This window comes from Euprymna scolopes, chromosome 6, assembly GCF_053919585.1.
Source record: "Euprymna scolopes isolate OS-2025 chromosome 6, ASM5391958v1, whole genome shotgun sequence".
NCBI lineage: Eukaryota > Metazoa > Mollusca > Cephalopoda > Sepiida > Sepiolidae > Euprymna > Euprymna scolopes.
This window is the reverse complement of record NC_136487.1, coordinates 135,579,430-135,597,682: the sequence shown is the minus strand read 5'-3', so window position 1 is coordinate 135,597,682 and position 18,253 is coordinate 135,579,430. Positions and strand designations below refer to the sequence as shown.

Sequence of the window (18,253 nt, the reverse complement as noted above, 5' to 3'; positions counted from 1 at the left end):
TCGCGATTAAGCTACACTGAATATTCCGCGTTTCATCCACTCTAGGATTCTTCAGGCTTATTAATCGCCATATACATTTTATAACTTACTATATATATATATATATATATATATATATATATATATATATATATATATATATATATATATATATATATATATATATTTAAAGGAGATTAGAACAATAGTCTAAAGAGCAGAGTGTATTTTAATGTAATAGTAAAAATGTAATAGTAAAATTACTAGTTTAATTAAAATACAGGGAAAAAAAGTGCTCGTTGTAATTTAGATATATAATAAGCTCGATAGGTAAATATCCTAGAGCTAATTTAATATTTAGTAATGTGATTGATAATTTAAACATCAAATTAGAATTAAATTAAAAATCCGTTTCATAAGAAGGAACAACAACAAAATCAATAATTTGTACGATCGTTTCGGAAAACAATATTTTTATTGTGGTAGACATCAAGCTACGGACAATAATTTTTACATATAGTGTTTTTAACAAAGTTTCCTCATCAGCAAAGTATTGGGAAGAGTTTTTAGTATATGTAAAAGACACCATAAATAAACCTAGCATTAAAAGTAAGGCAGATGTATCTGGAAAAAATTAAAATAAAGGTATGGATTTACTTGATAAGAAAATTAATATGGGTTAAAGATAGAAATAAAATAGAGTAAAATTATAAATCTAAATTTGGTTAAAGTACAATAATGTAATAATATATTTCTAATTAAACTCATAGGCACATACACATATATATACATATATACACGCATACACATATATACACATACACATATACATATATACAATAAATACACATACATATATATATATAAAAATACACACACACACACACACACACACACACACACACATATATATAAAAATATACATACAAATATTTACCTTTTAATTTTTCGCCTTTTGAAATCAGGAACTAAGGTCAAAGCACTCATATGGATGTTTGTTATAGCTTTTATCATTTCATAAGCTGAAAAGCTATAACAAACATCCATATGAGTGCTTTGACCTTAGTTCCTGATTTCAAAAGGCGAAAAATTAAAAGGTAAATATTTGTATGTATATTTATATATATATATGTGTGTGTGTATTTTCATATATATATAGGTATGTGTATTTATGTATATATGTATGTATATGTGTATGTGTATATATGTGTATGCGTATATATATATGTATATATATGTGTATGTGTCTATGAGTTTTATTTGCTTAACTATGAATAGTAGTAAGATGAAAGTGGTGCCATTTTAAAGCTAAATGCATTAAAAATTTTTTTTTGTAATTTTGCTATTGCTTTTTTCATTTCTATTCGGATCCAGTAATGTCGTTCACTCAACCAGAAAAGGCGTTTTGTGTGCTTGAATTTGCAAAAACTGAATCATGGATACTTGTTCAACGTGCATTCTGCAACAAATTCGGAAAACAACCATCAGAAAGGATCTCCATAGTGAGATGTCATGATAAATTCATAGCGGATGGGTGCTTATGCCCAGCTAAGAGAACGAAACGCCTCTCAACTTCAGAAGATGTGGTTGAACAACGCAATGCTTGGACGCGTTTGACAAGAATTGGCTTGATGTATGTCGTGTGACCAATGGTGTTCATAATGAACATCTTCATGAAAAACTAGAGATTACACGCTTTCTTAATATACTAGATACGTTTTTATATCCTTAATAGTTCTCAAAATATTCAATGTCAAAACGTGCCCAAAACTTTTGGAACACTCTGTATATTAATTGATACTTAATGTCTATTGTTAAAATTTTACAAAAATGTAGCTATCTTAATTTTCATAAAGGGCTTCTAACTTCTCTTTGTCTTCATTTGGATTGAACTAAATTAAACTAAATGTAGCCCACTCTTACGCCTAGAAATGGCGTATTTATTTGTTTAGGAGTGAATCCAGTGTACACAAACGTATAAACATATACACATAATTAACTAAATAAAGATCTCAATGTAAAAGGCACGTCTGAAACTGAATGTGACATGTGAGTGTTGGATAGATAGAGATAAGCTTATTATACTATTATTTAACATGAGTGTTTGAATATATTTTAAGTGGAATGAGAGTATGCTTCTCCCGGGGATTAAGGAAACGGTTCCGTTCCAAATGCGTTGTAGATTACCGAGTTCAAGAGAAATATTCCTGAGTTCAAGAGAAAGATTCCCGAGTTCACCTGAAGAAGGTCAGGCGTGACATCAACCGAAACATTGTGAAAATAACACTAAACATGAGATCAGTAGTCTGAATAATCCAAAATAATACAAGCGAAAAGAACATTCCATGCCTGAACAACCTCCATGTTTACCTGGTCTTGTTCTGTGTGGAAGCCATCATACAGTTGTGATTATGAAGCTGAAGATCATTTCAGAATAAGCCTGTCAGTAGTACAGAGAATCGCGGCAGAAAAGGATAGAAAATCTTTCAGACCCGAGAGCGTTATTTTGAGAGGGGAAACCATGTAATCTGTTGTTTCAAATTGTTTCTGACACCAATCCCGTTATTTTTCAGACAACATTCATCTCTAACGTGATACATTGGAGTATGAAAATGTAATCTTAATTTTAGATTTGTGCAACCAGTTCAGCTTTTTAACATGTTCTTCTTCATTGCAATATGGTGGAAGGTGACGGTAGTCTAGTGGTTAACAATACGAATTAACAATCTGGGCGTTCCAAGTTCGCATCCAGTTTGTTCCACAAAAATGCACTTCCTCTTTGTTGGCAACCTTCAATTATTCCAATAATTTTCTAGAACAAAATTTGGTAAATTTGAAGATTAGGTTCACCTCCACAATATTCTTTTAAATGACAACTTATATAGGTTTTCAACTATGCTGAATACGAAAATCGCAATGAAATTTTGCATAAATAAGTGGTTATCGAGATATAAAAAGTTGTATTATGCATTGTATTCTTTGGCGGCCATCTTTTTTACGCGCATGCAGGGTCAGTCATAGATGAGTAGATTTGTTTATGGCGCGCGCACGCGCGTAAAAAGATGGCCGCCAAAGAATACAATGCATAATACAACTTTTTATATCTTAGAATACAATGCATAATACAACTTTTTATATCATAATCCTTGAGCTAGTAAATGAGTTCTAAGTGTGACTGATATTTTGACCAAGTTTGGTGATAAATTATCAAGCGGTGTGTACTCTAGGTCGTACATAAACACATACATAAAAATAGTGATAAACTCGATCGAAAACAACCTTTTTGGCAGATTAGTAGATTTTGTTAACCATTCAAAGTGTGTACTACTACTTCTTTTTCTACTACTACTACTACTACTACTACTACTACTACTGCTGCTGCTGCTAAAACAATACAGACTTATCAAAAACTTGTTTCTTACTATTGAAAAAAGTATTCCCAAAGTTATCTCATCGGAAACGTTGATAACTCAAAAATTATCTGATTAGAAATTTGCATGGTCGTTACTGTTAGCAAACAGAACCAGATCCATAAGCTAAATTTAAGTTTAAATTAAATATTTTAGACTTTTAAATGTCAACACCAAAGTCATATAAGATACAGTACTTCTGTGACTGCAGTATGGGTCAAATAGTGAGATTTTACAATGAACAGAATCGAAGTTATCGTTAAAAGTATGACTTTCACCTTTTCCGTGACTTTGACGCAGGTGTCTCCAAATTAAATCAGTTATAAGTTAGACCAAGTTTGGTGATGATTATTCAAGCGGTATGGACGTTAGGCTGTACACAAATAAACTCGAACGAAAGCATAACTTCCTGGATAGAGGTACATGAGCATTTTTTTCATTCGTACCAATTTACAGTATGCCGTCTATAGACTCGTTTGAAATGACAACGAGAAAGAGCAAGAGTGACAGACACCGTTAAAATAAGAACCAACAACATGCAGTCCATGCTTGAGAAGTAAAGAAAGATATTGATAGGACACTTAGATAGTTATGTATCTCATATAGAAATCAAGTATTAGACTAAAAAAGGGTTCCCTTGATTTCTGAGAACATACTGAAGTAAAATAAAAACAAAAGTGAATATTAGAAAGGTCTAATGCAGTCATTTACCCATGCAGAGTCCGAAAGTTGCACTGCAGATTGAAAGTAGAACCACGGACTTCAGCCAGGGAATGAGACATGTCATGATGGTCGCTCCTAGCAGTGCGCATGCGTAGGCATAAATGCTGGTCACGTGAAAGATGTCGATAAGGCAACCAATGAGAAGCTGCCCAACGGTAGTCATGATTCCTACTAAAGAAAGGATAAAAGCAGTGTTTTCACTGCTGATACCGATGGACAGGACGTAGCTGGGAAGATGAGCCATCATTGCACCTTGGGCTGGAATAGAAAAAAAAGGAAGAGAGTTCTTGCATCAAGTTATATATATATATATATATATATATATATATATATATATATATATATATATATATATATATATATATATATATATATATATATATATATATATATATAAATCCTTGGCTACCGATTCATTGACGAATTTAAAATCAATTTTCGGTCATTTTATTTTTACAATAATCAACAAAACAAAACAAAACAAAAAATGAGGTAAAACATAAATATACAACAAATAAATGCTATCAAACGTGGGATAAGTTATTTTCCTACCTACCTTATTATTTTTTTCGTGTTTAAAATTATTTTAAAGCGTTTAATTACTTTTAAACAAAAGTAGTATCGTCTGTTGAGAGTTAGAACGAACAAAAATGATGGTTTCGTTATAATCGTTTAGACCTTCGCTAATCGCTCAAAAATCGAAAATTGAACAAAAGTTGGTAGAAACATAGCCAATAATGTCACAGATCGCCCGAAAATCTAATGTTCTGCCAGAATTTTATTTAATTTTTTATTTCACCTTTTTGTTGGTTATTGTAAAAAAAAAGAAAGAAAAAAAAAAAAACGATCTGAATTTCAAGGTGGCAAATTTTCTGTGTTTCTTACATAATCTGTATAATTTGCTGCTAACAATAATACTCCGCCTGAAATAATGAATATTTGTCAGAATCAGACCAGATGAATTCTTGTCCTGAAATCCGACAAGTTCAAGAGAGCAAAAGAAAGATATATTATAACAGAGTACAATCGTCAAAGGACAATTATTTACTTTTTTACTAAATCAACGTTTTAGATGTTAAGAAGAACTTTAGTCGAACACTCAGATATCTACTTATCTCATGCAGATATCAAGTGTTAGCTCAAGAAAGTGTCACGTTTTCTTTCTGAAAATTTTCACTCATCATCCTATCATATCGTAAGAATCTAAGGATTCTATTGTTGGCATTGGTTTCTCCGATATTTTTCTAATCAGACATCAAGGATTATGGGAGGGACCACATGAAGATTACCAACATTCTAAGTGAACGTGATTTTTGTGGGCCGAACTGGATTCAAACTTAGGACACCCAGGTCGACAGTCCTTTTCGTTAACCCTTAGACCACCGTGTATCGTAAAATTTACACAGAAATAAAATAAACAATAAAAATATGTAGACATTGTGATCATAATACAAACTGACATTACTTGTTTTCACCGATACTACAATTCACACCACTTTTTAACTTCGATGTACTCTCTTAGCTGGCAAACTCTCGACTTCTTACCTTCCATAATTGGCCCCTGTTAACGCAGTCACTCCGTTCATATGCAAATTAATTCTTTTATATTTTAAAACCACACGTCCCCATGAAATAAAGACAGAATAACGCTTTTTTTCTTTTGTACAAACGATTGCTATTGTCAGCTTAATATTCTTGAAATAAATAAAACGAACATGTCTCTTTATTCATTATTATTTTACATTGTAACAATTTAATTCTTTCTGAAAAATTGCTCTGTCATCTTACTGTAAAATAATTGCTAATTATTATTCTTCAAATTAATAAAACGAATGTCCTTTTATCTTTTCAAATGTATTTGTTTAAAATTGTACTGTGTTAGTCGAAGGAAAAGAATATTTTGATTTTGGAAATAATTTTCCAATCACACCACTTTTTCAACAATCCAACATCCCCAGTTTTAATAATGGTTACGTTTTTTTCCGATTAAGTTTTGACTGCCAGTTTTATGTGCAACATAAGTCCAGGTTATTTGTGTTTGCATAAGTACGAGTTGTCGTCGCCAGTGTTGTGAGTTTGATTAACAGATAAAAATTAAGACAACACGGTGGAATATTTACAAGTGTATTTATTTTTGGTTTTATTTTACTTCAACCGAACTTCTCAGAAATCAAGGGCCCCTTCTTCCACTTGATATCTATATGAGATACATAGATATTCCAATATTCCATTAAAATTCCATAGATATTCCAATATTCCATTAAAATTCCATAGATAATACAATATTTCATTAAAATTCCATAGATATTCCAATATTCCATTAAAATTACATAAATATTCCAATATTCCATTAAAATTCCATAGATATTCCAATATTCCATTAAAATTCCATAAATATTCCAATATTCCATTTAAATTCCATAGATATTCCAATATTCCATTAAAATTCCATAGATATTCCAATATTCCATTAAAATTACATAAATATTCCAATATTCCATTAAAATTCCATAGATATTCCAATATTCCATTAAAATTACATAGATATTCCAATATTCCATTAAAATTACATAAATATTCCAATATTCCATTAAAATTCCATAGATATTCCAATATTCCATTAAAATTACATAAATATTCCAATATTCCATTAAAATTCCATAGATATTCCAATATTCCATTAAAATTACATAAATATTCCAATATTCCATTAAAATTCCATAGATATTCCAATATTCCATTAAAATTACATAAATATTCCAATATTCCATTAAAATTCCATAGATATTCCAATATTTCATTAAAATTCCATAAATATTCCAATATTCCATTTAAATTCCATAGATATTCCAATATTCCATTAAAATTCCATAGACATTCCAATATTCCATTAAAATTCTCCTTTACCTCTCAAACACCGAGTAGAAAAGAACTTGTGAACATAATATCATCTTTTCAGTTGACGATTTAAATATGTTATAGTATATATTCCTTGTGATCTCATGGTATTACTGGATTCTGATGGCGTATCCAGCTTCGTGCTGTAACTTGTAAAAGCCAGTGTGAGGTAATCATAATAAGGAGATCTTATTTGGGCTGCATATATTATGTGATTTTGAATATTTAATCAGGGTTTACTAGCAAGGAAAAGTATCCTCGTGCCAGGTTGTTTTGACAAAGCTTTGTACTTTAGACACTCGAGGATAGTGTTTAGTTGGCCTTCAAGTTCTCTCTAGTAGGCATTCAAGTTCACTGCCCTATTTACAAAAATGCAGTATAATATGTTACAAAAAGACTGCTTAGAGATTACTGATATTTACTTTTTCTCCACCGCAGGAAGATGTGGCTCAAAGTCGGAACGTTGGTAGAATCAAGCCGACACCCCTAAATAAGAGTCACTCTGGCCTTCTGAAAATAACATGAGCAGCAACGTCGACATTATTACCACTACTGTTCTTAATGTTCATGATGTCACTTAACAATATACTAAGAAAATGCCAAGCCCGATACAAGTTCAATACAGACGAAAGAAAGAACCACCTAATGTACATGGATGACCTGAAATTGTTTGCAAATAAATACATGGGCAGTGTCACTAGTAATATACTCTGGATTGTTTGTAGGTTGGACTAAAAAGAACTGAGGCGTCTTGATCAGAAGATCAGGAAACTCATGACTATGCACAATGCACTACAGCCAAAGGGGGATACTGACCGACTCTATGTAAAAAAAAAGAGACCGAGGAAGACGGCTGGTTTGTATAGAAGATTGTGTAAACAACACACAAAAAAAGAATTAGAAAAATAAATAATGCATAACACCGAAAAATAATTACTGCAGCAAGAGGCACTGAAAAAACAAACTAGACAGAAAAAGAAGAGATAAGTGATACACAAGAAACAGTAGAGAAGCAGCTACACAAACGATTCATAAGAATGACAAAAGATGAGACTAACGAACATTCTTAGACATGGCTACAGAAAGGACACCTAAACAGAGAAACTGAATCCCTAATAACAGCCGCACAAGATAACACAATTAAAACCAACCGCATCAAAGCAAGGATCGACAAGACATAAGAAAACGGCAAATGCAGACTCTGTGGACAAAGAGACGAAACAATAAATCACATAATAAGCGAATGCAGCAAAGTAGCCACAAAAAGAATATAAAAACAGAAGCGATCAAGTAAGGGAGGCAGTACACTGGGAATTCGGCAAGCAACTGCATCTTGAACATCCAGGCAAATGGTACAAACACAAACCGACAGCAGTACTTGAAAATGAAAGTCACAAAATTCTATAAGACATGGATATACAATGGATAAACCCATCCAAGGAAGAAAATCGGATGTCATAATTAATAACAAGAAGGAAAAGTGTTGCCATGATTGTAGATTTTGCAGTTCCAGCAGACCACAGAGCGAAGATCAAGGAGATGGAGAAGCAAATACACGGAACTGGCCAGAGAGCGCAAAAGAATATGATAGATGTAGAAAGTCAAGGTAACGCTACTAATAGTAGAAACGCTAGGAAAAACTTTGGAAAAAACACGAGAGAGATTGGAATCAGAGGGATGGCTGAAAATATACAATGGATAACAATAATGGAAGCGGCTGAAATATGTTTGAATGCGGAAACTAACACACATGAACTACAGGCACAAGTCGGACATACAGAAACTTCTACAGATGTAAAACATAAAGGGAATCGCATGGAATCCTGAAAACTGAAACTGTAAAATCGTAAGTTAACCTCCTTGCCTCCCGCTTCCCGTTTTTTGTGCGTGTCATCATAAACTGACGCCACACCAAATAAGTGAAGAGGATCAAGGAGGATGGAATGATCGAAGAGTAAAAACACTAGCCAGACCTCCGTTGGATGAGTGCAAAGAGGACTGAGACCTTGGGGAGACTTCAATCAATCAATCAATAAGGGTTTTATCACTCAGTGAGGAACCCCTCCCTGGACTTTAGCCATCTATCTCTATCGCTGCCATGTAGGACCTATGTGTTGTATCAGGTCGTCTCTCAACCTTGTTCTTGATCTTCCTTTTGGCCTATTATGTTCATGAGGTGTTCATTCCGTTGCCATCTGTTGTCATGTTGTCTGGCTACGTCCATCTGTGTTTGGATGTCTTGATGGCAGTATTTGAAGTATAATGGTGGGGGGGGGGTTCACCTCAAATACACAAACGGAATGTTCAAGAAAGACTATCGCTACAGTCCTCTGTCTCTACTCTCGTTGCCTTCTCTTCTGCCTGATCGGGAATAATCTCCCAGCACCGAGAAATGAACATCGTTTTATAGTTTCCATCTTAAAGCACACACGAGATTACGCGAGAACGGATGAAATAAAAATGCTGGCCGCCATGCTTGTTCTTCCTTTTCTTTGTCTGAACTCAATCGCTGAGCACCCACGGTAAGACTTGTCTTTCTTGCTTCTAACCACAGTATTGATGTCAATAACTCTTGTTTGTTGGCGGATCCAGATATTTGTCTTTCTGTCTTGTAGAGTGATGCCCAGCAATATCCTCTTCATCTTCCTTTGTGTCACTGCCAAGATTTCACTTTGACGAAACGTCAGGGCCAATGTTTCACTACCGTAGATCATCACAGGTAGTATATATTCATTGAAGATCTTCCTTTCGATTGCATACTTGTTTTTCGGCTTTCTTTCCCAAGTAAATGTAGCTTTCAACTTCCTCAATTGTCTTTCCATCAACAATTATTGGCGACTTGGCAGCGTGCTGCTTCAACATAACCTAACTTCCAAATCTGACCCCCAAGATCGTCATGGGCATAGAATATGTGCCTATATAAAAGATGGCTTTCCATGTGGCAGGGGCATCTCCAGAGAAGATCCTAACTTACCCTATATGTGCTTCTGAGTAGCACTAGCTCACACTACGGCATTTATATTTACTCTCTATCGCTCCCATAACAGCGGAGTTACTATCTTTAAAAGCATATCTGAGAAAGTTGACCAAGTTCTATCAGCATATCCATCAGCTTACATTCACGTGTCTGGAGACTTCAATGTTCACAATGTGGAATGGTTAACTTACTCAAACAAGACCGATGATGAGGGGAGATTCTGTCATGATTTCTCCATTGCTTATGACCTCACTCAGATTGTTCACGAACCCACCCGTGTGCCCGACAATGACGGCCAGTATGCAAGTCTCCTAGACCTTTTTCTCACAACTTGCCCTGAACTATGTTCAGTTTCCGTTCTGTCTCCTCTTGGATCTTCCGACCACTCAGTTGTATCAATTAAGATAAAAATGAAATGTAATAAATCCTCAGACGTACCTCTCCACCGTACACTATGGCTGACTGCGATAGTTTCTGTACATTTATATCGGATCTTCTTCTGTGTTCCATGGATGTGTCGTCTATAGTATCAGACCTGACGGAATGGTTAATTGTAGGTATAGACAATTTCATACCCTCGAAAAAGTTCCAGCAAAAACCTAACAGCCAGCCATGGTTTTCTTCAGAATGTGCTGCTGCTATTGCACACAGAAATGACTTTTTCCACTGCTTCCAACGTAATAGATGTATGGAAACTAAAGCCGCTTTCAGGACTGCCAGCAACCATTGTAAGAAAGTAATAAAGAACGCAAGAGAGTTGTATGCTCAGTCCATCAAGTCCAAGGTAGCTGAGCAGCCGCTTTGTTCCCACCAGTTTTGGCAAATAGCAAACACAATCCTGAACAGAAGTGTGTGCTCTATCCCAACTATCATCAATGGACCTGAGTTAATCTCGTCAGCATCAGACAAAACCAAACTCTTTGCCAAGAACTTTGCAGCCAATTCTACCCTTTGCGACCAAGGCCGCCAACCCCCAATATTTCCTCCTGTATCAGAAAATACACTATGTGATATACGTATATCTGTACGTGATGTTGCCAAGCTAATCAAAAACCTTGATTCCAGTAAAGCAACCGGCCCTGACGGTATTCCAATTATAGTACTCAAAAAACTTCAACCAGAACTAGCGCCCCCCATACTTACAAAACGTTGTCTTAAGGAGAATTGCTTCCCATCACCCTGGAAAATCTCATCAGTATGCCCTGTATTTAAGAATTCAGGTTATCGTTCATCCCCCTCTCAGTACAGGCCAATAAGTCTCCTGTGCATCAGGAGTAAGTTGCTGGAATCTGTGTTAAATAGAGAAGTAATCAACCATCTCAGCAAAAATAACCTTCTTAGTGATACACAATATGGTTTCCGTTCTGCTAGATCTACAGCAGATGTGCTTACAGTTATATCTCATAGGATTAGCGAATCTCTCGACAGAGTCAACCTTTCTAGGGCAATTCCTCTTGACATATCTAAGGCTTTTGATAGGGTATGGCATAAAGGTTTACTTCACAAGATCTCCAGCTATGGTATAGCTGGAAATGTCTTCTCAATTAATAAATCATTTCTCTCTGATAGGTTCATAAGAGTAGTAGTTGATGGGCAAAAATCAGAAGCTCATAGTATAAATGCTGGAGTCCCTCAGGGGTCCATCCTGGGCCCAACTCTTTTCCTGATCTACATTAATGATCTTCCAAATCACATCCTTACATCATTCGTAGACATTTTTGCTGACGACACTACCATCTATGGTAGCACATCTAAGACAGTAAACGACCAAGTTCTCTCCGATTCTCTCTCCTCTTATCTTGATCACGTTGTACAATGGGGAAAGGAGTGGCTGGTTACTTTTAATGCATCTAAAACCAAGCTTCTATCCTTACATCATCAACGTTCTGATCCCCATCTGGCAACAATTAAAATGAATGGCTCTCGTCTTGGGGAGGCCTTAAGTTTTGACAGGCTTCTGGGCTTGACCTTTACTCCTGATCTTAAATGGAATACGTACATCAAATCTGTTGCCAAGGCCGCTGGAAAAATGGTCGGATCCTTCTATCGATCCAGTAGATATCTCACTGCTGATGCAATTCTCTATCTATATAAGAGCCAGATACGTCCAAGGATGGAATACTGTTGCCACATATGGGCAGGAGCTGCTAGAAAAGACTTGTCCTGCCTTGATAGGGTTCAAAATAGACTTCATGGCCTGGTGGGAGATGTCATTTTCTCTTCGCTGCAACCTCTATCTCACAGAAGAGATGTTGCGAGTTTGCATCTGCTTTATCGTTATTTTCATGGAAAGTGTTCGACTGAGCTTCAATCTATGGTCCCCCTCGCCAAACTTTCACAAGAAACACTCGACTAGCTGAAAACACTATCAATAGTTCTCCCCACTCTTTATCTGTGCCTAAACCTAAACATAGATTCCATGATCAAAGCTTCTTTCTTAGAACTGCACGCCTGTGGAATTGTCTTCCGTTTTCCTGCTTTCCAGCTGTCTATAATATGGTTGTCTTCAAGTCCAACGTGAACAAGTTTCTGATGAGCCGTTCCACATAAGTTAACAAATTTACCAAACTTCCATTACTATCGATTACTATATTGTCCTTTTGACTACTGTAACTCTTTAACCCTTATCCTTGAGTGGCCTATCGGCCTTGATAAGTGGTGACGCCTATGTAAAAAAAAAAATAACCTTGGTCTTCCCACGATACATGTTGATGTCAACCGGTTTGCTCTTAGAGGGAATGTCGTTTAAAATGTCATTTAATTCCCGAGGAGAGTTAATTAATACTATATCATCAGCAAAGATGAGATATGACAGGTGTTCGCCATCGATGTTGACTCCTCTACCCTCCCACTTAATCCGACTGATTATCGCATCCTGGAGACAGGCTGTGAAGAGTTTTGGCTTACTCAAATTCCAGTGAAGATCAACTGTCGCTGCCAACAAGAAATCGATGATTGCTTCCTTTATTTTGTCCACGAGTGATGTTCTGACAAAGTGTGAAGAATTGTTTATTTTTGAGTTGAAATCTATCCATATGACATTAATCGTTAATTAGTTTATAATTTTAAAGTGTTTTTTAGAAAGTGACTTCACGCCTTGTCTAAATCGATTTCCATAAAAAATAAAAAAACTGGAAAGGTGTATGTACATTTCCATACTTACCTGAACATAATGTCATCGCAATGAGGAGTAAGACCATAACAATGTCGCTAAAGATGGAGACGCCGTCCGAACTTTCGGAACTTGCGGAATTACCAAAATCGACGGTTAACGAATAGCTGTTGTTGAGTCCGCCGATGGTCTCGGTTGAAATGCATCTAATATTTGCTCGGGATTCTTTGAAGATATTCGGAAGACTTCTGTTCTTCTTGTGCCGTTTCAATTTCTGCGACAATGGAGGTTTGGTTACCGCGTGCTTGGATTTGTTCTGCTGCTTCGTCATGTTGAATGATAAGGTAAGGGCCCTGTCGGACTCAAACTCTACGGTGTGGTCCCACACGTCTTTCGAGGTGGCATTATTAATCGTCCTGTGATAGCGAGCCGGGGACAAGTTACCGGCACTCTTTAAATGGTTGGGAACCTGCAGAGTTTCCATCAGATCTTTGTAAATGGTGCCCGTGGTTGCAATTTTCTTTATGCCGCTCTCAACTGTAAAATATAAGATTTATACTTTCAGAAATAAATGTTAATGTTTATTAACAAATAAATTTTAATATCTATCTATCTATCTATCTATCTATCTATCTATCTAGTTCTGGTTGAGTATCAGTACTAAACTTTCATATTGTGTTTTTTTGTTCATTTTTTCAATACGGCGGACTAACTTTCTTGCGTTTTCCGAATTCGGCAAACGTACTTTCAACCTACATGAGCCGTCTTCGGGTACTGTGGTATAGAGACCGTTCATGGGTGAATTGATTGATCAGATATTGCGTCTATAAACATTTGAATATGCCGTCCCCACTCCTAGACCCAGTCTGGTGGTTGATGTTCGTTTTTTTGGTTCGAATGAGCAATGCTTCAAAAATGAATAGGCAACATTTATTTTTCGAACAAGGGATACAAAAAAAAAAAATCTTTTATTTCATCACTTTGATTGGCCATAAAAGAATCATTGTCAAAGACTATTCTTGCGATCATAATTGCTAAAGTTACTACTTTATCCTACAACTAAAATCTTTCTATCTTTCTCCCTTTCAAGCCATAATATTCTTCTCTCTCACTGACCTGACGTGATGTTGCTAGTCTCAGTCTTTTCTGTAAATAATATTATGGTCTGTGTTCTTCACAACTGTCTCATCTATTCCTTGCTCCTTTTGTTCCGGCTTGTTTGAATCGTTTGTCTAATGGTTTCCATCAACTCACTGTTTTGATATATCATTGTAATGCAGTTTCCTATTCCAGTAGCTTCTTCTCAAGAACTGCTGACTTGTGGAATTCTTTTCCTGTTGATTGTTTTCCTCCGTCATATAGAATTGTTATTTTTAAGATTAAGGCCAATATGTATCTCCTGTCTTTGTGGTAATCATCTTTTGTTCTTGTTAGCTCCCTACACCAAGTGGTTTCATGCCTTGCCTGGAGCTAATTCCATATAAAAACTATTACTGAGAAATATAAACCTATACGATCTGGATTTCACTTGCATGGGGATAAACATTCTACCATTGAATTTACGGACAACTGTCATTAGATTTATGGATTTCAATTAATTTTCCAACCAACGCCACTGTACAAATATTGTTTACGGTGTAATTACACCATCATATGTGGGCCTACAGCTGAATATTTTTTTTATCTATACATATCTATATTTGTATTAATTTGATTCATCGGACTACTGTTCTCATCTTGAGTGTGATTTTCACAATGTTTCAGTCGGCCCACAAGGACCCGTGGCGCAGTAGTTAGAGTTTTTGGAAAATTCCATTGTAAAAAGTGATATTCTCCTGAAGGTTGAATGTTCAATCAATTGTGGGCGACCGAAAAATACAATTGCGAATTACTTAGGACCTCTATCCAGTCATGGCTGACGGAACAAGAGCACGCTACACCCGTAAAATAAATAAAGGGTTCCGTTCGAAATTTCGTCCAAATTCCCAAGTTCGACAGAAAGATTCCCGAGTTCGACAAGATATACCTGAAGAAAGTCGGAGGTTACATCGATCGAAACGTTGTGAAAATCACACTCAAGATGAGAACAGTAGTCCGATGAATACAAATAATACGAATAACTAATCCTTATCTCAAAAATTCAGAAACGTCATATGTATATTTCCTTTAGAACATCACTCTTCTCAGATTTTGAAGCTTTTTTTAAAACTATGTTTTTACCAGCAAAATTGTAGCTAGCCTATGTAAAAATCATTTTGCGAACTGTTTTTTTTTCTCTGAAGATAAGAAACTTTGAAACTCCATGGAATAAGGAATTTTATCTCTATTTTGTATCCCATGTTCAAAAAATAAAAAGAAATGAAGAAAAATTTAACTTTCTTTATGATATTTTCATTTTTTCCAGATTTCGTATATATTATTAAAGAGTATCTCAAAAGTAAAAAAAAAAAGTTTTTGGGTGCCACCAGCTAGAATCGAAACCACAAGTAAAACTGTAACATTCAAAGCTGGTGACATTCCCACCGTACGAACGTGACACGTATAGGAACGGGTTACAAATAAACTAAGGCGTATGTACAAAATGTATAACGAGTTTTTCAATTTTAATCCCTTTTTGACCCCATAAAACTATTTTGACCGGCTAAAGACCCATAAAAGAACGGCCCATAAAACATCCAATCATTTGAGACCCTTAACACCGCTCTGCGACTTTTAGTTTCGAAAGAGATAAAGTTTGAAAATATGGAGACAGACAGACAGACATAGTGTGTTTTATAAATTAGACTTACACATGTATTCGGCATTAAAAGTTACGTTAAATTCCTTAAAAAAAAGAAGTTAAAAAAAAAAAAAAACGGAAAGAAGCTGAGGCACGTGAATGCGAGTATTATGTGTTTTCTAACCAGTTCACTTCTTGTAAGTATATATATATATATATATATATATATATATATATATATATATATATATATATATATATATATATATATATATACTTGAGCTGAGATCGAAACCAAAACCTAAAGGCAGTGAGTCAAGTACGAAAACCATTAAAGCAGCTTCCCATGATCTTAATAAAGTGTTTTCAAACCTACTTATTTTTAACATAAGGAAGTTGTCATGTGAACGATTTGCGCATGTGTAGTCGTGGAACAGTTGATGGACAGATATAAATCCGATGACCTCTACGTACGAATTTTTCAATTTTGACCTCCCAGCAGCGCTTTTCCCGGATGAAAATCGATTAAAAATTTTTTCCACATGTCTGAATACCCTATATACCAAATTTCAAGTCTGTAGATCAAAAATTCGTTAAGTATATAGGTTGAGAATTGTCTTCTCTCACATACACATTCTTACTTTTATACACACATATATATATATATATATATATATATATATATATATATATATATATATATATATTTCTTTTATTATTATTGGAATCTTTTCGTTTTTCCCTTGTACACATTTTTGTTAATTATTCCATGGATTTCTGCCTTCTTCCATTGACGGGATTTCCTTGGATTTTACTTGTGCAAATGGAAATTCAATTAACTTTTTTGAAGTTATACATTTGGATTTTACCGTCACTGGATTATTTATCTTCCACCAGACTATCCATTCATGTGTAATCACCTTTTTCTTCACCATATTCCCTCTGCTTCACTTTTTTTGTTTTCAAGTAAGATCTTTGACTTACTTGTTGTTTCATCAAATACTTTTGCATGCAAAATCCGATCCCGCATTTTGCTAATTCCTACCCTCTGATGAGAAGGAAAGTATTTCTTCGAAACTCCGCGGATTAAGGACTATCCACTTATCTAGTGTTTCCTTTTCAGATTAAATATGTTTTTAACTCATTTCAAAGTGTTTTTTTTAACATGTTTTATGAACTGTTTGCTCGTATATATATATATATATATATATATATATATATATATATATATGAGAACAATAGGAATGGGAAATGAAGTCACATTGGTTCATTTATTCAATAAGGGTATACAAACAATTAGTTGGGGGATAGAAGGGACTCTGTATGCCAATGCATTTCGAAGCCTAATGCTTCTCATCAGAAGAGTAGAGAAGATGCTAGGTAACATAGTGGGGATGCCACGTCTAGCGTGGGATTCATTAGGAACGATATAGATCAATTAAAATTATAGATGATCATCTATAATTTTAATTGATCTATACGCTATCTTCCATGTAACGAGGATTTATGTGCCCTTACCGCTAAGTGACCCATATGGACCGAACGCCCTTAAAACCTCAAATACGTACATCCGATTTTAATGAAATCTAATCCATATGCACTAATTCAGAAAGTTTTCTAACATTTCAACTTCTTCCGAACATATTAATCGACAAAATAAGAGTAAAAAACAAAGAAAGTAATATTGTATTACTAGCAGAGAAACCCTACGTTGCCCGGGATTGAATGATGATGAACGAATGTTTCACACTGTCATATTTCATTGCCCCCGAAATCGATGAAATTGCCCATTTTTCAATCAGATCGATTGATTGCCTGTCCTAGTTGGGTATCCATCGCTGTGAACTGTGAGGGAGCTTCACATGCCTCTCCACAGTGAGTTAGTCCACAATACGTTATATCCTACATTGTGCTGTAGAGAACCTACTAATGATTTTATAAAATTATTTTTTTATATATAATGGCTTGAATTAAAGTTGAAAATGCAAACGTCAAGTATCATGGTTCAATTGAACTTTAAAAAGAAAAAGAAAAACATTTCAAATACGCCCGTCATAGCAACCTACTGTTGATTTCGTATGCCTGGCCTTACTGCTTGTACGGTGATAATGTCTTGAATTTAAGTCTTAAATGAAAATGTCAAACATCATGGTCAAGGTGTGCATAAAAATTCATTTCGAACGCGCAACTGCCATATCAAAGAATTTACTGTTGATTTTATATATCGGGTCTTTCGGCTTGTGTGGAAATAAAACTTCTCAAATGTAATTGTGATATTAGGCTGTGTAAGAGTGTTTGGTCAAAATCGCTTATTCCTTCTTTCATCGGATTATTTTGATTATCGATACTCATCGAAAATATCCTGATGCAAAACCTACCTAAGAACACTGCCAAACACATAAAGTACCTTCGTATGAAATTACATAGAAATCGAA

General features: G+C 35.0%; 1 protein-coding gene across 1 annotated transcript in view; it reads right to left on the bottom strand.

Moving 5' to 3' along the window:
- The window catches only part of LOC145277964 (monocarboxylate transporter 9-like), a 98,505-nt gene that overhangs the window by 6,794 nt on the left and 73,458 nt on the right, over window positions 1–18,253 (bottom strand). The window contains exons 5-6 of the mRNA XM_080130092.1: window positions 13,151–13,636; window positions 4,101–4,370 (exon numbers count right to left, since the gene is read on the bottom strand). Coding sequence (XP_079986218.1) covers window positions 4,101–4,370; window positions 13,151–13,636 — 756 coding nt within the window. The remainder of the gene's footprint in view (window positions 1–4,100; window positions 4,371–13,150; window positions 13,637–18,253) is intronic.